The sequence below is a fragment of the Platalea leucorodia genome, assembly GCF_965183815.1.
Source record: "Platalea leucorodia genome assembly, chromosome: 6".
In the NCBI taxonomy this organism is placed as follows: Eukaryota; Metazoa; Chordata; class Aves; order Pelecaniformes; family Threskiornithidae; genus Platalea; species Platalea leucorodia.
In genome coordinates, this window is record NC_138828.1 from 77,342,260 (window position 1) to 77,369,783 (window position 27,524).

At 44.5% G+C, this 27,524-nt stretch overlaps 1 protein-coding gene across 1 annotated transcript; it reads right to left on the minus strand.

Annotated features, from left to right (window-relative positions):
- Positions 1-13,502: 13,502 nt before the first annotated feature.
- On the minus strand, positions 13,503-24,747 carry LOC309592336 (NELL2-interacting cell ontogeny regulator 1-like; the record flags this gene model as incomplete). Its single annotated transcript, XM_082315596.1, is given in 5 exon segments — positions 13,503-13,627; positions 17,527-17,615; positions 24,286-24,443; positions 24,621-24,705; positions 24,708-24,747. Coding segments are annotated over 5 exon segments (438 nt in total). The 3' UTR covers positions 13,503-13,561.
- Between the last annotated feature and the right edge of the window lie 2,777 nt (positions 24,748-27,524).

Here is a 27,524-nt window from a genome sequence, read left to right on the forward strand (position 1 = left end):
ACCTTGACCATCCATTTTTCCACTTCAGGGGGGAGAAAACCCCAAGGCTTCAAATACTGGCAAGTCGGAAGTAGAAATTCAAAGATCAAATCAGAAATTTTCCTATAAGCCAAAATCTAATTACCTCTGATTGCTGACTTAGACATAGCACACTATACCAGTACAGTGGGGTGTGAATAATTGACTGAGATACATGTTTGTGCAGTTCTCTTCCTTAAAACAAGCACAAGAGTGTAAGATTTGTAAATTTAAGAGCTATTGGCCCATTAATTTGTTTGCTTTGCTCGCGGAGACAGAGAGCCTGCTGAAAGTGTCATTCCAGCTAGAAAAAAAAAGTGATTACTTCAGGAGTTCAAATGTGGGGCTGAATATTGCACTTCCACGTCTGAAAGGTCCCCAGAGTGAAAGAAATAAACAGCTCATCATAAAGTCTGAATTGTGGCTCAGCGCATTTATTATTGCATCAAGCGTGCTAATGGCCCTGAAGCGGAGAATAAGCGCACGAGAAAGCACCCATGCCTTCTGCAGAAAAACATAAACAGATACTAAAAGCAAAGGAGATAATAGGTTTAAAAATAATGCCCTGCAAATCTCCACCAGCTGAGTGATATTTATATAAAGATGCTTGCCAGATCCAAAAGCACCCAGAGGAGTACTTACTGTCACCTCCTCCGATCCACCAGTTTGGTCTTGCTGGTTCTCTGAGGCTGAGCACAGAGGCAATCAAATGCGCTTGGCTTCTCAAAAGTCCGCAGAGGTCACTGCTGATGAAAGGGACCCACTTTTTCCTCTTCCCATCCCCTGTTCTGCCTTGAGAGGCTGAGCCTGATTGTTGGCCACTCTTGCCTCAGAGGAACTGAGATGCCAAGGTCTGAACTGAGCCCTGCAGTTGTGCCTTATGGGTCTGTAAGGCCCCGTATTTTTGGATGCCAGTGTCATAAAAGTAATTCAATTCTCAGATAGCAAAAGATGGAGCAATTCTTAACTGACGTGCATTTTCTGCAGTGGTAATAAACAGTAGTGAAGCACTCTAACAACCCAACCTTTCTGACTAAATAAGCATCGTATTTCCCAATAGCTGAGATGTACTAGCACACAAGATGCAGTCCCTCCCCACCATCAACAGGGACAACTGCCTTTCAGAACTGTAGAAGCTGGTCCCTTCTCTTTCTCAGGTTGTTGCAAAGCAACAGCTTGGGGTAGAGATGCTCCAGATTGTTGAGCTCTTCCTTTTCCTTTCTTCTGCTTCTGTAGGGACAGTGTTGGCCATGGAGGCGGCAGGATGGAGAATCCAGAGTAGCACTGGCTGGCTGCTGTACACTGGTGGCAGCCCCACGGCTCTTGGAGCAGCCCTCTGCCTCCCTGACCTCCCAGTGCTGGGAGCACAGGCAGCATGGGGACAGCGTGCTGGTGGTCTCTGTATCCTTTCTCTTCCACCTCCCTGCCCCTGAATTTTTATGTGCCCCAAGCTGGCACTGTCCCCTGTGCAGTGGGTATCCTACTTTAGCTGAGGCCTCTAAGATACCATGGTTACTTATACAAATGATGTGGTTGATAAATCATGCCTGTTTAATGTCTTGAAGGACTGGACTTCACCGACCTCATTGCTGCTGTTCTGTTCCCCAGCAACAGCACATGTTCTTAGTGATTTCTAGCACTTTCACTACCTCCCAGTATTTTGTCCCCTGAACACTGGGTTCTCCCCATCTATCCCAGGAATAGACTGGCACCTGGGTCACTTGGGTGTAATTGCTTGCAGCACATTCCTCCACTGACGTTTCTATTCCCCCTCAACCACATTGGATCATTAGTGAGTCTGTTACTTAGATCATTAACTATTATTTATGCAGAAACTCAATAGAACATTGTCACTTGAAAAATCATGTTCCTAGATGAAAACATAAATTGTTGCTAAAGCTGAAAACATTGACCAAGTTTTCTTTTTCAAGTTCTTGATGCACCTGCCAGTAACCTGAGCAGACCCATGCCACTTCCTTGCTGCACTTCCATTTGTGCTCTCCAGCTGAGTCCTTATCACCACTGTTAGATGACTCTTAGGAAGAAACATCACAACCTAATAAAATCTAATTATTAGAATTGTGGAAAAAAACCTATTTAAGATAAGCTTCCCTTTCTAAGGACATAAACCTTCATTATCACATATAGCTGTGCTTTCCTCAGGCATTTTTTAGCGGTGACTCTTGCAGTCACAAAAGAATAAAGCTCCAAAGCACTGTGACTGAAAGTGTGCCAAGCTTAATTGACAAGGAAGCACCAAGGCTTTGGGGGACTATGAAACAGAAGCCTATGGAGAGAGAGATACATTATGTATAAGAATATATGCTAGAAAATACCCAAAGGGAAAAACTAGCTAGCCTTAAACAACTGTGACACAGACTTCCAGGCTCAGTGCTTACATTTCTGTTGATATCTGTTGCAGAGAACTGATCAAGAAGCTGAAATCAATGAAAGACAACAATTCACAGGTTTCTCACAGCAATCAGCCTCTGTAAATCAGTTAGATGGACGGGAAAAGGAAAGACAAGTGAAAGATGTGGTTGCTTATTTTCTGTTAGAGATTAGTAAGAATGGGGTTTTCGAACTCCCTAAGAGAGAGGCGAATTCTAACTTTATTGTTGTAAAAACTCACAGGGAAATGTGGAACTGCATAAAGTTAACAGATGCACGGACACAAAATAATTGTCAGCAAATGTGACATTTCAGCCTGGATATCTGCACACATGTGGTAGGCAAAGAGCCAGCAGGTACCGGAAAGACCTGGAGGTGCAAATGTACTCAAGACATTGACAAAACACATCATTGCAAACCAAAAATAAACCAGTCTGTGACTGACAACGTAATTTATACATTCACAGCCTCAAGCCCTTCTCGCATAGTTCAAATTCTTGCGTGATCTTACACGTGCTTCAGTTCGGGGCAGTCACATATATCTATGCTTTGGCTAGAAGCTCCTAATATTTCAGGCACCTAGTTCCACTAAGGAGCTTACTCCCTTACAATTATCTTAAAAGCAAGGTGAAGGTATTGATTCACAGTACAGTTTAATCCATCCCAGAAGACCACTCCCAGCATCCCAAAACAGAGCCTGAAATGGCCATAGCCTAGTCATGCTTTTCCAGACAATAAAGAAAATGTTTAAAGTCTAGCAAAGGTACAAATGCCACCATTTTCACTTGCAATAACACAAAGAACACTTGTTTTCCAAGAAAATTCGTCAACTTAACACAGCTTAAATCCCACTGTGATCTGCTCAGACCCTTTTTCCCCATCCACAATCTTTTCAGTGCCCTAGAAACAGACCCTTTTAAGGAGATCCTAAGGAATGCCCCTTCCGTCTATGAAATGCTCAGGCTGAGACAGCTGTTGGCTTGTTCAGCTCCTCTCCACAACTTTCCCAGCCTCAGTTTCTAGCACCGCATGCCGAATTTGATGGGAGTCAGCCCGAAGCCCTGCCCCTTCACCCTTCCTCAGGCAGTCCTGATGGATAGAATCATAGAATCATAGAATCATTAAGGTTGGAAAAGACCCTTAAGATCATTGAGTCCAACCGTTAACCTGTCACCTATCAGATAAATCTGGGCTGCTGAATATAGTAGCATCTGCTTATCTCTTCACTTACTAAAATTCATCTTCAAATGGTTCACCCCCAAATTTCTCCAAGTTGGAGCTCCAACCCTGCTTTTCTAAATAATTTTTTGAAAGAATTGTGCCCAAGGAATGGGCTGGAGCTTTTCTGTTTCCTTCAAACTTTCCTAGCCAAAGCATTACCTTTGTCAGCGGGCCCTGGAGGAGAGCTATGGGGACCTATCAATACAAGTCCCTCTGACTCGTAAGCGGCGTTTCCTAAAAGTCCTTCTGGGGTTCCCAGCTCACTGCACAGAGGGGCTGAGCTACCCTTTATGTTCTTCTAGCTCTTGTCCTGTGGGGCACCCCATGAAAGGGGACCTACTGGAGCTGTTCTGTGACTTAAGCTGGCCTAACTCTGCAGCCCAGTGACAGTGCAAAATGAAGTGTCCCATGACACTGTCTTTAAGTGGGAAAAAGCTGCTGGAAGCCACATTCAAATCACCTTTCCTGTTCTTGTTAGTGCCCATATTATAAAGTCCCAAACAATTGTTCTTGAAATGCTGTTTGCAAAAATAGCATTTGGATAGTTTGCACGCTACGTTTCCATCTGGAGAGGATCTTTTTTTCAGCAGTTCCAAACACATGGATGCATAATGGAAAAAACTGTCATGGCTTGAATAATGGCACCATTGAACAGAGAGCAAAACTCACTAAGCGATGAATCCCAAAGAGTACTGAGCCCTCAAGGTCCAATTTTGCAAAGCTGTTAAGCATGGATGTATGTTGTTTTAAGCAAGCTGCTATTGTAGCACCTTGCAAGATTTATTGTTCATACTCCGAAGGCACATATTGATTCCTGGGATGTGCAGAACTGAAACAGTTGTTATAGAAAGTATATCTAGAGTATTAGATCTGGAGCATTGTACCTTGGCTCACTGTACCATCCAGTTCATCTGTCCAATCTCTCTACCTTTGTTCATCAGTACCCCATGCACAGCTATCCTGTCTTGCTTTTCAAGCAAAACTTAAAGCATCTCAAAATTGAATTGATTCTAAGATCACACCTAGGTCCCTTGAGCTCCACAATCATTTCCTCAGGAAACATTTGAGAAGCCATCTGTGCGTGCAAACCCAGTATCTGGTTTTGCTTTATGAGGCACAACAAAAGGCAATTTGACAAACTGTGTCCAAGTCTACATCAAAATGCAATGAATGATGCGATGTGGAAGCAAACTTTGCCTGATTCACCAGACTACATTCATCAGTAGCTGAACTCTGAGAAAGTCAATGGAGTTCTTTGACTACAGCCTGCAGGGGTCTTTGCAGTAGCATAGGACTCTTCATGCTCTATCTACTGTAACAACCAAAGACAATGCATTAAAGATCTCAACTCTCCAGAGTTATCAGCTTTTCAGATTTAATACAATTTCTGCACTATTTCCTGCTGCAATTTCCAGCTAGCACGACTTAAAGTTTGAAAACTGGCACAAAATAAAGAGAACAAAAATGGATGTATTAATTTAATCTCGTGCTTTTTATAAAAATTTTATGACTTCTCCTGCAGTGTTTGTGATTTGGCAGTGCAAATAACCTGGCAGATTCTGTGACTGACGGTGAGGTTGTAACATGGTGGTTCCCATGTAATTTAATCACAGTCATGCTATTGAGATAATATAGTAGCAAACTGCATTTTAGGTCTGCCCCTTCCTTGCAAACAAACAGTACACCAGCATTATGCTGGAATCATCCCAGATTTTGCAATATGGCTGTCTCAAGATGAAGGGGCGGCTTTGGGCAATGACTGTCAAATACTACACGGCTGGGGTTTTATCAAAGGCTGCTAGAAACCAGCTCAGGCCAGGGGAATGGCCTTCCTAAGGGGCCAAACTCAAGTGCCTCAGGCAAAAAGCAATTGGGCGTCTCCATTCCCACAGAATATGAAGCCTGCATATGCTTTCCTCCCATTAACACACTGGTGTTTGCTCACAGAGCCAACAAAGATAGGCAGAGTTCTTGGTTTCTTTCTGTTTCTTAAGGTATGTACAACTCTCTGCCCTTCTGCTCTGGCTGTGCATTCACTTTACGAAGGACAGGGCAGTTCTAGTCCCCAGCCACAGCTGGCTGAATGCTCGTGGAAGTGACATGTCCAGGATAATGGCTGGTGACAAACATCCGCCATTTTGCCCCCCTGCTCCCAGTGTCCCTCATGGGTCAGTGCTCCAGAGTGAGTGTTTTTTATGCCCACAGGAAGAAACAGAGGCTCTCACCGGTGCCAGCAACCTCATTTTCTGGGGTAGAAGGCCGCGTCCTCAGCGTGGTGACAGCAGGGCTGTTCCTCTTCCAGCCCTGAGACTCTGCCCACTGGTGGCCATTTTGTCCGCCCCCCTCATGGGTGAGTACAAAATGGCGCCTGGTCTAGGGCACACAAAATGGCGCTGTAAGTTCTGGACATCCAAATACGGCACCTTGGACGGCTGGTTCTCTTCACTGGGTATCCCCTTTCATCTTGCGCTTTAGGAAACTTCTGGGGCATGCCACATCTCGGGCATGTATCAAACATAAAGCTGAAATTTTGGTTTCTGAGTTTTTCTTAACCAATTCATGTATACCTTGACGTGCTTCTGGGCACTACAGTGGCTGCAGCACACCTTGCAGCGTACAGCGTTCTGCTCTCCATGCTCAGTGCTCGGCCAAGGCATGCTAGTCATCCTGCACAACTTCTCCCTGCCAAGGACGACAAGCGTCCACGCCACTGGGTTCCTCGAGTGAGGTGCTGGTGGCAGAAGCTCAGGCAGAAGTGGCTGGATGCTTTCTCCAGGTTGGCAGTGACTGGGAGGAGTATATGGGCGTCCAAACAGCCAACTGTTTGCCGGTCTCAGCCAGAAAACCTCACACTTGCTAATTCTAGACTATGATTTTGATTATGAAGTTCCTGGCCTGATGTACATGAGGTATCTGCTGGCCTTCCATGAATGAACTGCAGGTCTAAATGGCAACTAATCTTGACGAGGCAATACAAAAAACTTGCTCACATGCCATGTACAATGAAATTTTAAATGGACATGGTATAAATCAGACCTCATGTCCAATGGAAAGCAGCTAAATGCATTTTTCCCAAGTTTACTGTATTTGTCTTCCCAGCCTTTAGCTGCTAGTTTGATTTTTTTTCTCGGGTGTTGCATGTTTGCACTTGTTCTTAGAGAGCTGGCCAAGGTCCAGTACTCATTAAATCCACTGAGGGCCTTCATTTACTTCCAGGTCCAGATCTTCTCAACAAATGTTTAAATGAGACTAACTCAAACTCCATCACGATAAAATTGTTTGTTTCTGTTATATAACTGTATGTATGGGAAACAGCTCATTATTTGCAATGAAGGTTTTAAATTTTGCAAATTGTCCTTGGGTTTTGGTTTGGTTTTTTTTTTTTTTTTTTGCACAACAATGAAGCATTTTGGAGTCCCTACAATCCATTCTTCAGAATTATTTCACAAATTCAAAATCACAATTATTCAATGCATTATGGGTCATGTAGTACTTCTCTGTTGTAGGCAATATACAGCATTAGATACAGAAGGTCATGTTATGATGGGTCTTGCAAGTCACATATTAAATCTAGTCTCTGAATAGACATTTATAACCTTCTTAGTCCTCCTTTGTGAATGTTCATAGAACAACCTTGGTACTTCCTTGCTGTTGCCCATCTTGGTACTGAAGCTTACTCATGTGGTCGTTTGGGGAAAGGAAATATAAGAAGCATAGTTCAGGAAGTTGCATTAGAAATGTGGACCAGAATTTGAAGTAAAGTTTTTTCATTAGTTTCCAAGTAGGAAAACCAGTGATTTTATAAAATGACTTAAATGTATAACACTCACTCACTTACTTAACTGCTACTGATGAGCTTTACATGCTTTACAGTCTGCTGTACATTCAACTCCCACGCACACCTGAGTAAAGAGATACAGGCACAGTTTCTTAAGCAATTAAAAAGAAAAGGAATTAAACATCAGAGAAGACAGACTTGTTATCATCATTGTGTCTTTGCAAAAAAAATGTATAGATCCATTGTTTTACCTCACCTTTTTCATTTATTTACATGGAATGAAATCTGACGTAAAGAGAATCCATCCTCTTGAGAAGTGTCATTCTGTCCCCATCTATAATGTACAGACCAGTAAAAGCAGGTTGGTGTATCAACAGTGAGAAAAAACAGATACACTCAGTAACTGGTGCTGCAGACAGCATCTATCTTTAGTACCTTAATGCTTTTAAGATGATGAAATACCTTCTGCACCACTACAAAAAGGCTAGGCTTCTGTTTGTTATTTCACATGGTCAGTACTTAAACTATGGATAACATTTAATCTTGAAGCCAACTTGTGATCAGCTTGAGAAACAGAATTAATAGGATCAAATTTCTTTAGCCCTCAGTCCCCTCTTCTGTACTTCTAGGGACAGGGCACAGGAACTTTGCTCTCCCCAGGAAAACCTTTTACAGTACAGTAAGGGAACCGTAGGCAATCCAAAAGGCAGATATTTTAGACACACAGAGAGTAAACAAAGCACTTTGTTAGTGTGAAACAGGCCTGAGTCACCTCTTGTGGTTTCCAGTGAGTTCATGAAGAATCCCATGTGGGCATATAAGGGTAGAATTTGGGCCACAGTGTTGAGAAAATAGCTCTGATAATGACTTCAGCATGAACAGAAGCATATGGAGTTCAGAGAATGCATTCAAACAAGCCAGGCTGAACGAAAGGTCCATCAATAACTGGAGACTTTTCTGCAAAGATCTATTGCATGGAAAACATAATGATAGTGAACTCTAATAATGGACATTAATGAATGTCATCAATTCTTTTGTATCTGCTAGGGACAGGGCTGTGTTTACACATAGACAGAGCAAGCGGGTACTTGGGGTTCCTCGCTGTATAAAGCTCCACCATGGATGGCTGCTCTGTGTTGCAACTGGTCCTTTTGTGTTCGCTTTTCCTCTCCATCGTTTTTGAGCTCAACAGCCAACTGGAACGACATGTTTCAAGGATCCAGTTGTCTCCTCTTTGCCACCCAGCCCAGGGATGGAGTGAGTGAGACAGGTTTGAGGCAAGTGGGCTCTGGTAAAGTTTACTGTGTGCTCCAGTCTCCTCAAGAATGATGAGAATAATGAAGTGGTTTTCTAACAGCCTCCTTGTGTTTCTTATTCTTTCCCTATGGAGTTCAGGGAAGGAAGCTAATAACTTCAACTTCTTTTCTAGCCAGGTACATAGAGAACATAACATAAGCACATAGGCTTGTCCACATTGGGTTAGACCAAAGACCCTTCTAGTGTGGGATCCTTCTCCAGCAGTTAACAAATTATCACGAGCATAAGGGGGGGAAATTCTTTGCTTCCTTTGCCCGTGTGGAGATGCAGAGATGCTGAGTGCATGTTCTGAACAGAGCCACAAGGCCTGTTCAAGGCAGAGCCGGAATCAGAAATCGGAAAATCACGGTGTCTTTTCAGAAGTTTAGCAGACAGACCCATCCTGCTTCATCCATCGCTGCCAGAAATTATTCAAAATGTTTACTGGAGCAAAAATGAGGCTAAATATTTTATCCATATTATACATACATATATATATTTGCAACTAATATTAGTTTTCCACTTCTATTTAACTTTTGCTGCCAAGAACACTCTTTAAGTGAGTGCTGCCTTTCTCCTTGGCTAGTAAAAGCACCTGCAAATTAGTTTCCCCTTAGTTTACAAATCAGTGAGTACCAGTTTGCAAAAGATGCTTCCAGCTCTTCCGTATTTTCTTTGGGAACAAGCACAGCGCAAAGCCTCCCTGAGACTTTGCATGTTCTGTACAGCTCCAGCTGAGGAGCACAGGGATTATTCACAACCACCTCTTCAATCTGCATTTCGTTGCACAGCTCTCAAAAGCAGGTTCTGGAAAGCTTGGAAAATTCACATGCCATGCTTGATGAGAGTAGGGAAAATAATCCACTCTTTTGCATCAGTGCGCACAACATCTCTGTGCTCCCCATTTCAAATCCTGTTCCTGATACCGCTGTGCCGGCTCTGTCTGCAGCACTGCCCTCATTCAAAATGATTGCAGCCTCTGCTCACCATGCAGAGCATATAAATCCTTAGGCGGCTGCAGCTCTGGTTTCTCGGTCAGGAGCACTGATTTGCCAGGAACTCGGCCAGGCTGCAGAAGGCAGGTATCTCTTTTGCCCTCCAGACTTGCTCCCCTTTTCTCTCACTCCCTGAGTCCTGGCCAGGGAAGAACTAAGCAGAACATTGTTTTAGGCAAGGGGGGTCTTCTTTCCTGTCTGCCAAGAGAGGCAAAGGCAAATTTTTTGCCAAATTTTTTGTGCCAGTTCCAAAGAAAAACCTATGTGCTTCTCTGCCTCAGGAAAGGCACAACAGCCTCAGAGCCTTTCTTCTTTTAAATTACCTTTGAACTAAACTGGAATTCCTGTTAGCCTCCCTCAGCACAGCAAGTGCCTCCTCTCAGCAGGGTGAGTTCTGTCTTCTGGTAGCAAACCGCCAGCATCAGTCCCCTCCACAAGTCCCGCTGCTACAGGAGGAGGTCTTCTCTCTGGGTACCAGCCTGGGCCAGGTGAAGGAGGGGGCGCAGAAACCGCATGGCCACCCGTATGGGAACTCCCTACACACTTTATTGCTTAGAAAACAGGGAACGTATATTGGATGCTCAGATCACCCGGGAGTTACCTACAGACTAGTTCTGTGTACAAAGGTATAACTGATTTCTAAATATGAGATTTCCATCTGGAGAGGGTATTCCATGGGGCTTTCAGAGTACTGCGCACAAAAATATGGGCAAGGAACATTAGCCCACTCACTAGCCAGACTCAGCGAGCAATAATACTACTTAGCTTTGATGTTACCTAACAGGAATCTTCATTACAAGCAAGATAAATCGTGTTCCCATTTTTCAGAATGAAATCCAGAGACATGTCTTCAGAGAGTTGTCCTAAGACTCAGCTCAAAATTACTAACTTAGAAAATCACACCCAAAGAAGGCCTTAGCTCAGGTATGAGGAGCTCTGGAGACATGGAGATCATTACCAGGATTTATCCATCACCTTGCCTACCCAGAGACAGCACCATGCTAACACGATTATACCATTTCTCTTAGAGGGAGGACTTGGCTCTGCATCTTTGCAGCCTACCACTTCCACTCCACCTTGTGTACAGATGCCATGTGCCCAGGGCTACCTGCAGCAGCACTGCACCAAAAGAAAAGAAGACACGGCTTGGTTTCAAAAGGTCATGAGCAGTGCCTTGGCTCCACAGCAAAACGGCGCTGGAAGCGTTGTGTGGGAAAACAGACTTTCTGCTTTAAGGCCTCCTGCAATTAAATCCTTTTGTAAAATATCCCGTTTCTGTTAGTAAGTGGAGACTCAAGGGGCTTCTGAATTTAAATTAACTTCATGAGCAATAATAAATTAAAACTAGCTAGCTCATTTTTTTTTCTTCATGCCATTCAGCAATTATAAGGAGCTTTATGATAGCCAAGTACAGAGTATGGGGTCCTTAAAAAGGCTCACAAAAATCATTACAGTACTTTTAATCTCAAATAAGAGTGAGTTAAATTTTATACTTCAGCAAATAAGAATACATTCATAAATTTATCCCAAATACAAGATTTCTTTATTTTCTTATTCAAAATAGCATTTTTTTCTCTGTGGATTTTCCACCTAATTAAAGACCAGATATTTATTAATGCATAAGCACTATCATTTTTCAAATCAGTAACAAAGCACACCAAATACTATAATGCATCTTGCCCTTTTATTGTATTGTATTATAGAGAAAGAGGAGCACATACAGAATAATCACTGCCATCACAACCGTAAAGTTGCAGTGTCACTCTGATCCCTTTGGGAGTCAGAGAACACCCAATTGTCATTCATTCCACCTTTTTACTGTAACAAGCTGCGTATATCAAAACTCAACTGTGAGCAACCATTTTTCTAAATGAAAACACAGCCGAAAAACCAGCGCTTGCTAACGAGACTTTGCAAGATTCTTTAAGGTACCAGCAGAATAAGCATGCACAAGAGCAGTACAAAACCATAGACATGCTGCTCCCTGAAAAGGTGAGCTGTGCTGGAAGATTCACAGGTTCAGTGCTGGAACTCTATCTATCTCCTGCAAAAAGCCAACTCAACATCTGTGCGTTACTTTTTGGTTCAAATCTAAGTGGGAGTAAAGTAACCTAAGGCTGGTATTTTGCAAAGGAGTTGTGTTAAACGCATTGTTTTATCTGTAAAACAAAATATGGTCTATGGTAAGAACCTCTGTTGCTTCCCATCAGCCAGTCACCAGTGTTACAGTGGAGTGTAATGCTACTAGAAGCAATGTGTTGCTGTGTCATGCTGCTTTTCTTTTATACAGACTCGGTCCTGATGACCTATAAAGGGGTTTTCTAGAACACTACAAAGGACAAAGCAAATTTCCTACTTGAAATGCAGGTGCAAGGAAGCTTTTCCTTGCTGAGAACCACATGCCTTTCAAACAACTTTGGCAGAGTGTATGGTAATCCACTCCTTTGTGTTATTGAGTATGACTGCACACAAAACAGTAAGTTGGCGGCGGGTCACAGTTCCCCATCACCCTGTGCTTAATGTGGTAGATAAAATGGGAGAGAAGCAAAATATCAGCCATGTATGGGAAGACAGCCATGGTAATAAAAGTTGGTAAAATTACTTTGAAAACCACTGTTGTTGATACTGCTCCCATACTCTTGTTTGTATAACAGTTTCTAGCCTGTACAGAGATGCTCCAGCTGATATACAAATCTCCATTAATTATACTTTGGAGATGACATTTTAAGCCCTATGAAAAATCTATTATTATCTACCAGAACTTTCTACTGGGGCCATTTTCTGATCTCCTCCCCAAAACAAAGGAAAAAACAAAACAACGAGAAAGGATTTGCTATTCTTTTTCGAAGAGCAACACGGTGCAATCTTGTCTACTACTACTACTACCCTGCCTAAATTGTTTTCTTCTCTCTTGTCTCACACTGACTGCAGCAGGAATATTAATAGTGTCAGCACTGTAACTCGCCACTACGGAGTGCAAAGTCCATGCAAGAGCTATGGACCATTTTGGTAGAACTTAAATATTTCTCAAAATACAGTTTGCCGGAGACTCCTGGGCACGCAGGAGTTTTGTAGGCTCTCTGCCAAAACTCTCTGTAGAGGCCAGTTCGAGTGGTTCAATCCAGTATGTGATTTGCTTAATGAAAGACACTTCTCCAGAAGATTTTGGCAGATGTAATCAGTTCAATTGCCAGGCAGCATTCATGTGATTACAAACGTTACTGATCACATTAGATACTTAATAAATCTCTCCAAAAGGATCACAGCTACTGTGTGGCTCTAAGAAAACAAAATTGTGATACAGATTACTGTGTGTGCTGTGCACCGGACTCTTGATACAATTGGGAACAAATACCTTCCTTGGACTGCCAAGCAGTCAGTGACAACTATTAATTTCTACATAAAGCCATGACTGCTTGTTTGTAAATGTTTAGCTATGCATCATTGCAAAGTAGCTTCCTTTTCATGTTAGGGACACATTCTACCATAAATATATTAAAGAATTTGACTTCACCCACTTTCAGAGATCTACAGCAATTCACATGTGCTGAGGGGTTGGCCTGAGAGTCCAAGGACAATTTTTGGCTTGAAATACCAGAAAAGTGAGATGCTATCCTTCCATAAAACCCATGAGCGAGACTTTGGCACTGTTTCTTCTGTTGACATTTCAGCAGATTCAATATCACACACAGTAATAATAAAACACATCAAAGCAAAAATTATCTAACTGAGCTGTACCTGTTTGGATAAAAATTGTTTTCCTTGCTGTGTGGCACACCTTGCACTCTGTATCTTCTTGTAATTTATTGAACAGCATTTTAGAAATTAATAAATGTCCATTGGCCAAATCCCAGTGCTCATTTCAGTGTATTGCACGAAAGCAATCACACAGGCCTCTCTTTTCCGCTCTCAGGAGGAGGGTTTCTGTCTGCAAAAAACATGAAATCAAAGAAATGAATAGATCACTTTAGAAGAGTATATAATTGATTAGACCTAATCCCTCCGCACAGCTGTATTCAAGGTGCTTTGCTGAGTGAAAAATTATCATTATTAGTGCTGGTTTTCATCCAGAAAAAGTGATGAAATAAGTATATTCAGAACCAAGACGCATGGAGAGTATTTTTAGAGTTTAAATGTTTTCATTTTCACAGTTAACTTCTAGGGAGTAGGCTGTCAAAATTATTAAAGTGTCCTTTATAAATGCTGAGAAAAATTCCTCTTTCAACTGCACTGCTCTTAATTCCTTCGCAGTGATTGATGGCTTCCTGTTGACAATGTCTTCAGTGCTGTATAATTTAATTGCGCCAGATAGCATGTGCTGAGGAGCCAGTTGTGCTCTCAGTTATACCGCTGTTTCTCTAGAATAAGTCTGAGTTCAACCCAGCTGTCAGTCTAACCTTGTTGTCTGAAACTCATAATCTTTCAGGGCAGATCTAGACTTGAGTTTGTGGCTCCTATTTTAACCTGAGTTAATTTACTGACAGTTGCCTTATTATCAACTCCATTTGGAGCCATGGCCCCAGAACTCCATCAAAAGCCTAAAACTCATTCCCTATATACATCATGTAAAATTACTTGCTCTTGTTTTTGGAGCGTCTTAGTGGAAAAGCATTTCCAACCAATCCAGGAAAAAAAATTAACTTCAGATCCTCAAAGATATTTAAGTATCATTTATTTAACTGCGACCAAATAACTTAAATCTTTTGTGGGTCCTGGTCTCACTCTTTGAGAAACAAAGGGTGAATTTCTCAAATGGCACCATCATTTCAAAAGCTGAGTCTCTTGCAAGACTCAAAATAAAATAGTTGGTGCAAGCAAATCACATTAGCAAGTGCGATGGTGACTGAAGAGAAACTTCTTCCTGAGCACATCTTGTGGTTTTCACCCTGTGGTCTGTGGTCCCTTAAGTAGTTTGTAGATTGACTTTGAAGAGTTTCTTGAGGGGGAAAAAAGTTACCAGGCTTAAATTCACTATGAATGGGTTTCCCATCTGCACTGGAAAAAAAACAGTAAAGGTCGAAAACCACTTGTTAACAAATTATCTAAAAGCTCTGTGAAACAGCAAGGTCTTCAGCCTGCTGGTGTTCCTCTGACATGATGCCTCCTGACAAATTAGAGACAGCAAAGGGCTAATTAACAAACACGCACAGTTTCCAAACGGGTAGCTGGGCACTTCTACCTGGGGACCTGCTCCAGCAAGCTCTGCCTTGCTTGGCCAGCAGCACCTCTGTCCCCAGCAGTTCCCACTCTCTACTACTCATATCTTGTTCTCGGACTGCAAGCTTTTGCACGGAAAAGCTGTTTCAGAACTGCTTGTCCCTCCCCTCTGCAGCTCTCTGTCCTTTTCAACTCAAATTTTGACATCCACCTTTGCATTAAAGAGGACTTGTTCACTTTCCTTGTCTGCTTTCACTTATCGGCTTAGTGCAATGGCAGGCGTTATTAAGCACTGCTCCTCGCTTGTACAATGCAATCCTGGATGACTGAATGATCTCATTGTTGGGAGCCCAGTAGAAATCACAGAATCATCTTAACATCAAACAGGCTTACTGGATTTCACCGTAATGCCAACAAGCTGTCACTGTTGCCACAAACTGTGCCTAGGCATCACTCGTAACTATTTACAGGCAGGAAGAGCAGCTCTGGGAGAACTCAATTGTAATCTGAAAGACTATGAAAGAGAAACATCAATTACAAAAATTAATTGTGGCCCTGTTGGCATTGACTTAGGAAGTCCCTGATAGGAACAGTCCCGCGTGGGGCTTGCCCTTGTAACAACAACTTTCAAGACACAGGAGTTGTTGAATGAAGTTATTTGTGTGTAAAACTTGAGAAATTATAGTTGGTCAGCACGAGCCAAGCACCAGTGGTTAAGTAAGGATATGGAGGCTGTACCTTTCAGAGAATAGAAGGCCACAGTGTGCCATTTGTAGGGCCCTGGCCACTGCATTTCACTTTAGTATCTCTGCATCATTCAATAATTTGTATTTAACTAAAGCATCTCTTCCAGAAATGCCTTTGGAGTCTCAATCCAAAGGCTGGAAAAGATGGACAGTAATATATCCTTTCTTTACTGGTAGTATCAAACTCTCATAGTTGTCAAAAGGTGGGTGTTGTTTCAGATAACTGGTTACGTTTGTTTTGGTGATGCACTGTTCCTATGCCCCTTGTCCTGTAATACTGAGAGCTGTCTGAATTAGTGCCTTGGCATCTCAGGCCTGTCCAGGTCCTCACAGAAACAGAAGCTTATCTTGCGGTGCTCTGGGATCAGCTTCTCCCTTTTTACTCTACCTCACCTCTTACGAGACAGCATTGCTCTCTGATGGGGTTGTATTCTCACGCCACCCTCCAAATAAAATAGCCAACACAGATATGTCTGAATATTTCTGTAAATGGGATTAAGGAATTGTGCTGCCTCTATTGCATTCAAAAAAATCTTCCCAGTGCAGCTTAGACAGAAATCTAGTACCTCCTTGCACTTCCCATGTAAAGCCTGGTGACAGTGTAAGAACCAACACAGCTGCGATTGCACGTGGTCTTGCTGTGGCATGTGTAGGTGCAAAACATTTCAGCTGAACCTAATCCAAACAGGTGAAACCCCTCTATGCACCAGAACAGCCCAGCACAGCTGCTGGAGGTAAAGCCTCTCTATTCACAGTCTACCACTTAACAGTTATTTAGTATTACGCTAGTGCATGGGAAAGTTTTGAAATGTAACCTGTACTGCACTCAGAGTTCTGCCCTAATCAGTTTGCTATTGATAGCTCGAGAAAGCTAAAATCACTCCAACCTTATTGTGTGGGGCCCTACATGATTGCCCAAGGTCACAAGAAACCAAAGGCAAAGCAACGTAATTGCCCTTCTGTGTTATAGTTTGAGACACATAATTGATTTACATCTCTTTGGTTGACTCTGCTGTGAATGACAATTTGAGCGGAGTGTGACTTTAGAGGAACACGGAGCCCTTCTCACCTACCAACAGAGATGGCACTGGTCAAAGGCACCGAGTGAGTGCCTAAAGGAACAGGGAGATGTGGCTGCAAACTGTTTTCACTCACCACAAGTTGCTTTACTGTCACGTTGCCAGTGTTAAGGGAGCTGTTAGGGAAGGAGAGGTAGGACAAGACATACATGGGGGGGCTTTAGTAGAGGTGAGAGACCTCCTGCCTCTTGCAAACTTCAGACAGCATGGGAATCACTGTGGTAAGCCCTACCCCGCTCAGTGTTTGTGCGTATTTATGAACCCACCTATGTACACATCGCTAAAATCAGGGCAGTTAACACACCCTCATTTTTTGTTCATTGGGACCTCTGCAGCACAAGACCAGCACGTGAAGTTGCAAAATGCCCTGTGTGCTGTGATAACTACCCGAGCAAATGTGCTTCCCCCTTTTTCACGGAATATCGATCCATGAGCAAGGAATATAGGTGCTTCCCTTTCCTCTCTGCCAGCCCTGCCTGCCACCTTCCTGCTCTGTCATTCGCTTTCTGCTCCTGCCCAGTGAACAGTCAGTCCACAGCTCGGAAGCAATGTTGTGAGATAGAGAGTAAATAATCTTTCTTGTTCTTCTCTCCTTCTTACATCTTCTTTCCTTCTCTGATGCAGGGACTGTCTGGGGTAATTCCTTAGCCTGTTATGCAAGAAGTCTCACTAGATGATCTTTAATGAATCTCTCCAGCCTGTGAAAAATAATCTGTACTTGGTACAATCCTATTTGCTGAAATGGAAGTGAGTCAGCAGAGATGTCATGTCTGCTGTACACAGACAGGCAGACCTGCCACTTGGAGATAAAGGCTAAGTAAAAGCATTTCTATAGAAACACATACCCGTGTGTCTAGATTATATGCCGTCTTCTTTAAATCCTGCAACGCCCTCTGCATGAACTCAAACGCATGGCAGTCAACACAGGGACGACCTGGAAAAAGGTACAGAAGACATCACTGTCACAGCAGGAAATCTGGAGGGTGGCCGTACTGAGGGGATACCCAGAGACCTTGCAATGCCAGGAGAAAACCCATTTTACCGGGCACCTGCATCCCCTTGTGTACAAAGTCCGGGCTGCCTGTGGACAGGGCTGTATCTATCCTCGTGCAAATGTGTAAGGACCAGCAAAACCACAAGAGCATTTTGCTGTGTGTGCTTTTCTGAACATAGCCCAGGCTTGATTCTGCCCGGTGCTGTGTGCCTTCAGCCCCCGGCCTCTCCCCTTAAAATGGAAAACCTCAAAACTTCTCAGACATGGGTTAATTCTCAACTGATGCACTGAAAATAGCAGTTTGCAGTGGTTCAGAAGTCAGACGGGCAGGTCTGTTTTTACAGGAGCTCTTACAGAGCAGCTTGGCAAGGGACAGTGCCAGATCTGTATTTGCTTCCTTTCACCTGCTGCTGTATTTTTTCTCTGCCAGGAATGCAAAGCATCCCACTGGCTCTGCAGCTGGTGCCCGTGTGTGCGCACAGAGGGGCAGGGCAGGGAAAAGGCAGAGAAGACGAGGAGGAAGGGACCTGACAACAACTAAAATGGCTCACTTATGGACCCGGGCATTTCTGCTCTGCCAGGATTCACCCTGTACTAATTTCAGGCCCCTTCATTCAGTCATAGAGTTAATGAAGTGTGGGTTTTCAGAAAAAGAAGTTGCAGATGCTGGAGGACATATGGGGGGAATGGGGAGAGAGGACATTTTACATTGATCCCGGAGCCCCCATGCTGGGGGGAGTGCTGAAATCCTTGTCCGCAGGCAGCCACTTGTGCTGCTCTGACACAGCAAAGAGGGTGCAAAGCTGCTGCTGAGATAGCTGGGGAGCTGCCCGAAGCCAGAGAGCTGCCATGCAGCACCCCGTGCCTGGCACCCTGCTGCCAACAGGCACTTCTGAGTTGGGCCTGACGGAGGGGAGCAGCCAGAGTGCTCCTCGGTCCTCAGCAAGGCTCTTCAGGGCTTTGACCTGTTCAGGAGGTGTTTTGCTCCCACCCATCCTCCTCCATCTCCCCTCCAGGCAGCTCACATCTCAGGGAAACACAGGGATCAAGCCAGGAATTTAATTCCAGGGATACAGAGAGATGCAAAGTCCCCACCTCTATAAGAACAGCATCACTCAAGATCCTCTCCAGGCCTGAGAGGACTAGCAACAGGATGGTTTTGAGAACATTTTAAAGACACTCAACCCCCTCCTGTTTTCAGTATTTCAGCAATTTAATTGTTTTCACTTCAGATCATGGAGCAGAGCCCTTAGAAAGAATCTGCATCCTCAGTCTGCTGTCAGCAAATCCATCACTCACTTGGCCTGCTCCCTCCCCTTGCTGTGGTCTTCTCAGAAAGCACCTGCCCCGGCTCCACCTCAGTGAAGTGCTGCATACCCTGAAGTGCTTGTCACTGAAGTGTTCTCAAAATCAGAACTTGGAGAAAAAACAAACTATGGGTCATAAATTAATGTCTCCTGCTCTGGCAGTGTGGAGAAAGCATCTTTTAGGAGAGCCATGAATTCCATAGTCAGTCACTGCTTGCCACCCAGGAAGTCTTTCCAGGCCCTCATGAAGGCCATGGCTGTGTGGGACCGTTCACTGGTATTTATGGCAGCCAAGTGCTCCTATGTGGACAGGGAGGTACTAGTGGAACGGCACAACCATGCCAAGTGGTTACTTCTGCCACCCCTGTGAAAGCAGCTGCCCTGACGTCAAAGCAGCTTCTGCAGGAACATGGTGGTTGCACAGAGGACACCTGCCTGTGCAGGATCAGCAAGTGCGAAGCTTCCCACACGGCACTGCTCTTCAAAGCCACAGTGCAGATGCAGCCAGTTCCACCACACAATGGGATATTCACTCTCTAATATGGTTTCCTGGGCTGTCCTCCTTGGTGGAGCGTCCTTCTCCAGGCACAGCTCTCTTGGGGTCAGGTTAGCACCCCTGTCCGCTGCGAGCTAGCAGCCCTGCAGCACTGGCAGTGGGAGAGCTCGTGTGATTCCTCCGACCAGCTACATCCCAGGATGGGACACATCATTTTGACTTCCAGCGGAGCAGAGAGGACTCACTGAAGCAGCTCCACTGGCAGAGGAGAGGACAGCTGTACCTGGGAGGAGGTGGCGAGCAGCCAGGGAGGTGGCTGGCTACAAACATTTCTACCTGTGTAGCCCTGCAGAGCATGCATCTGCTCAGCACTTTGGGGACTGAACCAGGGCAGCGCTGATCTCTCTGCCAAGCATCTTGCACTAGCACAGAGCAACTTGAATGCAGTTCCCCAAATAAAATCGGGGCGATATCCCACTACCTGGAAAGCGTGTAGCTACAGTCGGACTTTTACCAGCAGAGCTGCCCAAGTCCTGTCTCTAGCCAGGCTTTTAATCTATTATACTGGCCAGCCTCTCACAGTAGCCAATAGCAGATACCTAAGGAAGATGTAAGAATAAGCCTCCAGCAATGTTCTTCTACCCTACCAAGAGGCTGGAGGATATCCTGAGTCTGGCTGGTGTTTCTACATCTGATAAGCCCTCCATGAATTTTTCTCACATTAATTTGCCCTGTTGCTTCCTGAATCCGCGTAAACTTTTGGCATCTGCAGCATCCTGTGGCAATGAGTTCCCCAGCTCAGCTATTCACTATGTGAACAAAATACTATTCCTGTCTGCTCTGAAGTTAACATCTGCTGCTTTCATTTCCTGCCTCTAATTTTTGCTCTGGAAGAGACATTTATTAAATATTCACCATCTTTGTCCCACTTATGACTTTGCTGCTCTCCATCATTCCCTGCCTCGGTGTCTCCTTTCCAGACTGAAGAGCTGGGCTGGTAAACTGGCCTATCGAGCTGGACTTAATCTCTCTTTATGCTCACAATATTTTCAGTAGGATGCCTGTGGACATTTCCCCAAAGTCATGATGTCTAAGGGTCTGTTTTCACAGAGGTTTTAAACAAATCTAAATATGTGCTGTATTTCCAATAGGAGCAATCCCACCCTGCTTTCTGTCCTTGGCTACATGTTCCCACACCTTAGCTTGCTCACAGCGGGAATGACCATGCAGTTGCTCGGTCAGCTGGATCGCTGATTTTTTTTCTCCAGATCAGATCCTGAATGCCCAAGTTCTGAGGCCAGAACACAAAACAGGGCAAGGACAGGAGGCCACGTTATGGGGAAGAGAAGGGCAGAGGCAGCATAGGCTTACATCAGCTTAAAGCAATGATGAAACGAAACCTTAAGTCACATCATAGCAAAGTACAGCAGAGTGCTATTAATTCCTTGCTGACAGCTGGGAACAGACTATCATTCATAGGAAGACTTAACAGGTTTGTGGATTAACATAATGAGAATTATCAAGAGTCAGCTATAATTCTTTAAATGGGTCCTGTCAGCACAAAGACTGTGTGTGTCTTTGTGTGTTTGGGGAGAAGTGGGGGAGGAGAGCTTAAAATATGCTTCTTGGATTCTTCTTGGTGAAAAACTGGAACTGAAAGCACCATGGAAGTCTAATTTACTTTCCTTCGCATGCACATGGTGTTTACTCTTTGTATTTTATGCACCTTGGCTAATGAAAACAGACTGACCAGCTTCTGTTCTTCAAGTTCCACTTTTCAGCTTTCACAGTGGGTGATCTGGGCTATAAATGCAATGGGAGATTGGGGAAATAATTACTCGATTTTTTTTTAGTGGATTGCACTGAACTTTAAACAAAATAATCTGCAAACACTAGTAACACCACTTCATACTTGAACAGTCTTTTGCATATGCAAAGTGCTGTGTATAAAGTATAAGGACATGATTAATCACTGCTAATTAGCATTATTCATAAAAAGCTGGGCCTGGCTCTCTGGCTGGTAGAAAGTATGCCAAGTGGAGAGCAGGTGACGGTACCCCAAGCCAGATATTGGTGCCACACACAGGGCAGGATCTGTCTGCAAGGCTAAGAACTCTGACTCACTCTCACGCTTCTCTCCTGTGACTCCTGCACCTCCCACGCTTGCACGAGAGCATTGCTGCCCCTCTCCTGCTCGTGGTGCTGCAGGAGGGACACGTTTCTCCCACCAAGTGGGAGAGAGAGGCTGTCGTGCTGTGTGGTCCATGAGGGATTGTTCCTGCTAAAGGCACGTTCCCAGTCCCATGTCGCACACCTGGGAACAGAGAAAAGCATCGAGCACCAGACTGGTCTGCCCTGCAGAAGGACACTTAGTATGGTCCATGTACATCATATATCCCTGTCGGCCCCGTTTTTCTCCCTGGGTCATCCAGGATCACGCAGCCACCATTTTACCTGGGCTGACAGTATGGCCTTAAGCACTGCACCCAAAATGGGTCAGTGCCCAGGAAGATCAGCTCCTTGATGAGAAATAACCAGTGGAGCTGACATCAAGCAGGAAAAGATGCAGGAATATCTGTACTAGATCACATCAAAGGTCTGCCCGGCCCAATGTTCTCTCTCCCATAAGCTACACCTCTTGTAGGACATTAAATGTGTCTAGGAGCATTCCCAAGCTTTGAGAGCAGCTGGCATGGGTCAGCTCATCTCTGGAACAGTAAACTCTGTCTTCCAGATAGGCAAACAGCCTCCTGTCATGGACAAAAGTTTGCCAGGGACCATCCTAGCAGGTTACTAGTACAGTCATGTGCCCATGCCAGGGAACGTCCACGGGCACTGGTTAGAGATGTGACCTTCACGGCCAACAATGGATGCCCATGGAAGAGCGCAAGAACAGGGCAAGTATGGAGGGATGTGTCCCCAAAGACCCTCCCCGGCCTCAGGAATACGCTGAGGCAGCTCCTGAGCCAGAAGAACTGCTGCTGTATCTAACAGCCCTTTCTAAGATTTTTTTCCTTGAATTTACCCAATCAGTTCTGCAATCCCATGCAAACTTTTAGCATCCACGGTGTCCTAAGGGAGGAGTTCCACAGGTTAGCTATCAGGAAGAGCCGTGATGGGCAAAGGAAAGTACCTGGAGCACTTAGCAGCTATGCAGCACTCTCAGCAAGTGGCTGATTAGGAGCATCCCGAGTTCCTTGTTGCTTTAAAACTCTGTCTCTGCAGCAGCACAAAACAATTTATAATTCATGATCAGCTGAGAGTCTTCCTCCTGGCCTGGCCTCAGACATAAATACTGTCATGCATTCGTAGCAGTGCTACCAGCCTCCATTACTCAGGACAGAGCAGCGTGTCTCTGCAGAAATACTGGCCACAGAAACACTCTGACCTGCCCTTCATTCCTCACTCTCACATGCGGGAGTAAGACAAGACAAGGAATCTTCCTCAAGGGCTCTTCAGGGGACTTAGTGGCCTGGATATCAAAACCATGAGATAACTCCCTGAGATTGGGGTCAGAGACCCTGGCCAAGAGTTTTGTTCTACAGATTAAACGTGAGTTTCCACTACACAAGCAGAACAAGGAATCACCATATATTTTTTCCCAAAAATGTGTTGACTTGCCTCTGCTAACATAGACATACAAAGGGCACATATAATTTATTTTTCAAACATGATTTTCTCCTTGAGGACACAAAATGGACTACTTGCCACAAAACTTATTGAAGTAAATTAATGCCTAGAAAACAGACACACAAAATAGAGATGAGATCTATTTTAGAACAGACCAAAACCTAGCACTAATAAAAGAAGAGAATGGAAAAAGAAGGGAATTCAGCATTTAAGTCCTGTCGAGACAAATACACTTTGGTGTATTTGAGAACTAGTAATGGAATGATAGCAGAATAAAATGCAGTGATTAAATCAGGTCTTGTATTAAATATTTTGGTAGTAATGTAAAAAGATAGCTGTGACACAAAGTAAGCATGACTAAGAACTAGGGATTGGCTTGTATGCAATTACCTTCCTTTTTTTTTTTTCTCCCAGAGGATGTTTAAAGTTTCTAATGAGTGGCTACTTCCCACTTGCTGTCATCAAAACACCCTGAGAACATTGACTCCATCCCCTAATACCTTTGAACTATTGCCTCATTTTGGAGCTGAGAAAGTTTAACTAGAGACTTGCTCAAAATGACAGAGGAAGCTAATACAGAGCTGTGATCCGAATTCAAGAGCTCCCAGCTCCACAGTGTGCTCATATTTATTTGTTTTTTAGGTTTGCAGAATAGCAGCAGGATTTCAGAAATCTATATATGTTTTACAAATACACTGTTTGAGTCAACTTCCCCTGGGTCAATCTATAGTAGTTACAAGAAAGCTGAACTTGACGTATTGTTCCAACCAAATACTAACATAAGCAAAATGTAACACTCTAGCAGAAATAAATACAAGTTTTCTTCTAACAATATCCAGACTAGCAAGGACGTCATATGTATTGTGGCAAATCTGGAAACGAAACTCTCAAGAAGCAGATCTAAAAGATCTACGACCAAAGAGCTTTAAAACGAGCTCCAAGCAGTTAGTATTTTTTCCTAAATAACTACGAATCATTTGCTTGCTTGCTGGTTTTATAAGCACTGTTTTCATGTGCTTTGCTGACTTGTTACAAATTCATCATTACTCCCTCGCTAATCAGGCAATGCAATCTCCCCCTGGAGCTTGAGATCTGTGTGCTGCTGTGGGTTAAGTGGAGGAAACGAAGCAGGACGCGGTGCAGCGGGAGGGCATGAGTGCGCACAGCAGGTACGTACTTTCTGCAGGAATGACACTCCCGGAGTCCTGGCCGGCCCCCACAAGCCTCACGCTCAGCAGGCCAACCACCGAGATGAACGGGATCGCCACACGCATCACGCTCCAGACGGACGGCAACGCCATTACTCTCATCAATAATTCAAGCTTTCTTCCCTGCCTGAAACGAGGAGAAATAGTGAAAATCAGCAGTTTGCTCCCAGCACGCTCCCCACAAAGGAGTGGACGAGACGTGATAAGCACAGGCCCACATGTACACGCAAACCCACACGCACACATCCCTGCAGTGACACGCCACGGGCTTGCGATGCACCCCAAGGACCAGTTTGCCAAGTACCTGATCTTTCTCTTCGCCTGTGTGCCAGACCCTTGGAGCAGCTGTAGCGAGCAGGCGAGGCTCCAGCAGCCACTCTGAGCATGCGTCCCCCCTGCATCCCCCCTTCCCTGATTAGGGTCATTGCCATGGAGATTTGCTATAGCAACACTGAAAAATTGGAGCTGCCAAGTGGAGAAGGAGATTTAAAGGGACCACAGTGTGGTGGATGGTCGCTGCTGGACTCCTCCTCTGCCTCTGCTCCTTGAAGGCCATGTCCTCTCCTTGGCGAACACTGGCTGCTGCCACCCACATGAGAGGGTCTTAGGCAATTTTTGTGTTTGTTGCTTTTATTCCCAAAGGGACTGTGCTGAAATATGCAGCTCCCGTCCCTTGCTTTAGCTGTACCTCACTTAAAGTGAGATTTTGTTCTGGGAGGTTCAAATGAGATGAAAACTCAAAAGTTTGCTTGGAAAAATAAAGACGCAGGGCCTGCTGATGGCGCCCCAGCCTCCAGGGCAGACTCCATGTACAGGCTTCGTTTAACTACACTGAAAATGAAGCCTTACGGACAACAGCAACATTGGCACATGAACCAACCAGGAATATGGATCCTGCACAACAGGTAACCGTGATAACAGCCCAGCCAAAACCTACGCACCGCAAAAGTTTAAGGATGCTCGCTTCAAGCTCAACTCTTGATCTGGGGTTTTGCTAATAGGCTGTGTCCTGACAAAGCTCAAGCATGAGCCCTCCTGGATAGGAGATCTCCATAAGGACCTGGCTGAAATCAAGCATTCAGCAAGTGGAGGTGATGATACCTTTTGGAAAAGAGCGAGAGAGGGTCTCAATACCTGTTTGCCCCAGAGTGTGGTTAAGGACCCATCTTGCAACATACCTGTTCAATTCATGGCTTTGTCCTTCTCTCTGGGGAGGATGTTCCACCTCCTCTCACCAGGGAGCAGGCTCCAGCCTTGCTGGTTCGTACAGAATAACTAACCCGCCAGGCTGTGGAGGCATCGGCCTTCCTGGGCTGAGACAAAATTTATCCCTAGCTTTCTTCAGCCCTAGGGACTGTCACCGGCAATGTACTTGTTCCTGTGGCTTCCTCAGCATTACCTCTCACATCCCTCATTTCAATGCTTATGCTTTTGGACCAGGTTAGTTTCAAAGTCATCTCAGAGGAGTCCAGGCTTCTGATCGCTTTCTGGCAAAGTGGAATCACGTCATGCATGCAAGAGAGGACTTTGCAGGGGAGCAGCCGAGAGGAGTGGAAGCAATTCCTACAGGAATGACATGTGGAGCAAACTTTTAGCCCAAAGTGCACCTGCAACTCAACTTCCCGTGCGTGGAAGGTCCAAATGAAGGTCTCAGTCAATGGTGTCTTCATAAGGTGAGTCAGGGCACACGTGTGCACCAAAATGGCTCCACTGATTTTATGAGAAGCTGAGACTCCTAATCCAAGCTCTGAAGTTGCCTGCCTGAAGTGAGGTTGTGTGAGATGGCCCAGTTTAACATTGCCTGTTTGTCTCTCCACAGGCCTCAGATGCCTGTTAAAGGAGCAGCTCCGTAAGAGCCAGGATATAATGGAACAACATTGTACAGTTTGGCTATACGCTCATCTAGAGCTGGTCACATAGTCTAGCCCTGATCTGCAGTTTTAAATAACACCAAATGGAAATTCTGGCACAAAATCCAAACCTTACACTCCCATTCACCCTGGCATATGTGTTTCTTGTGCATACCTTCATTATGGTCCCACAGCCATATCATACTTTTCATACACGAGCTTCAAGAAAAGGACAGAAAGGAATTGCCTACAGATGCAATAACCTTTGATAAGGTGGAAAGCACTGTTTGTTTTAATATTTTTTCAAGGTATCAATATAGTCTTTTCTAAAATTGTAACTATTTTGTAAAATCTTTTTCATAATTGCTTAGTCTTTTCAGTAGGTAGGTAGTACAAGCAGTACAACCCACGATGAGGTAAGGAAAGGAATTTGACATCTCAGGGATGAAGGGCAATCACAGAAGTAAGCAGAGGTGTTACCCATCTAAAACAACCGCAGAAAGTATAAAAGGGGATCAGAGCAGAGACCTTGGGAAAATTTGGAATAAAGAGAAGCTGCACATTCTGAATTATGTCATTCCCAGGATGCCAAGACTCCAAGGATGCCCACACATGCTTTGGTGATATCTTGTTATTAGCGTCTATATATCACAGAATCACAGAATCACAGAATTTGGGCTGGAAGTGACCTTTAAAGGTCATCTAGTCCAACCCCCCTGCAATGGGCAGGGACATCTTCAACTACATCAGGGTGCTCAGAGCCCCGTCCAACCTGACCTCAAGTGTTTCCAGGGATGGGGCATCTGCCACCTCTCTGGGCAACCTGTGCCAGTGTTTCACTACCCTCATTGTCAAAAATTTCTTCCTTATATCCAGTCTGAATCTACCCTCCTTTAATTTAAAACCATTACCCCTTGTCCTGTTGCTATTGGCCCTGCTAAAAAGTCTGTCCCCCTCTTTCTTATAGGCCCCCTTCAAGTACTGAAAGGCCTCAGTAAGATCTCACTGGAGCCTTCTCTTCTCCAGGCTGAAAAACCCCAACTCTCTCAGCCTTTCCTCATAGCAGAGGTGTCACAGCAAAGTTTTGCATAGTTGTATATGCATCCAATAAAGCTTCTCTGTGAGAGGATGGAGTGCCTTTGTCTTGGTTTCTGACTGCTCAACCACCCACTGTTCAGACTTAACACTGTGATAGTACACAGAGGGAGTCTTTGCTGAATTGGACTACTGCCATCCAGACAGTACAGCACCATTGAACCTGCTCCCACTTGTGACAGTGGGGCAGATCTGCAGTAGGGCCTTCTCTATTCACCATCGAATGGGGTGGAAGGAGTTATTTCTGTGTTACAGCACACTAC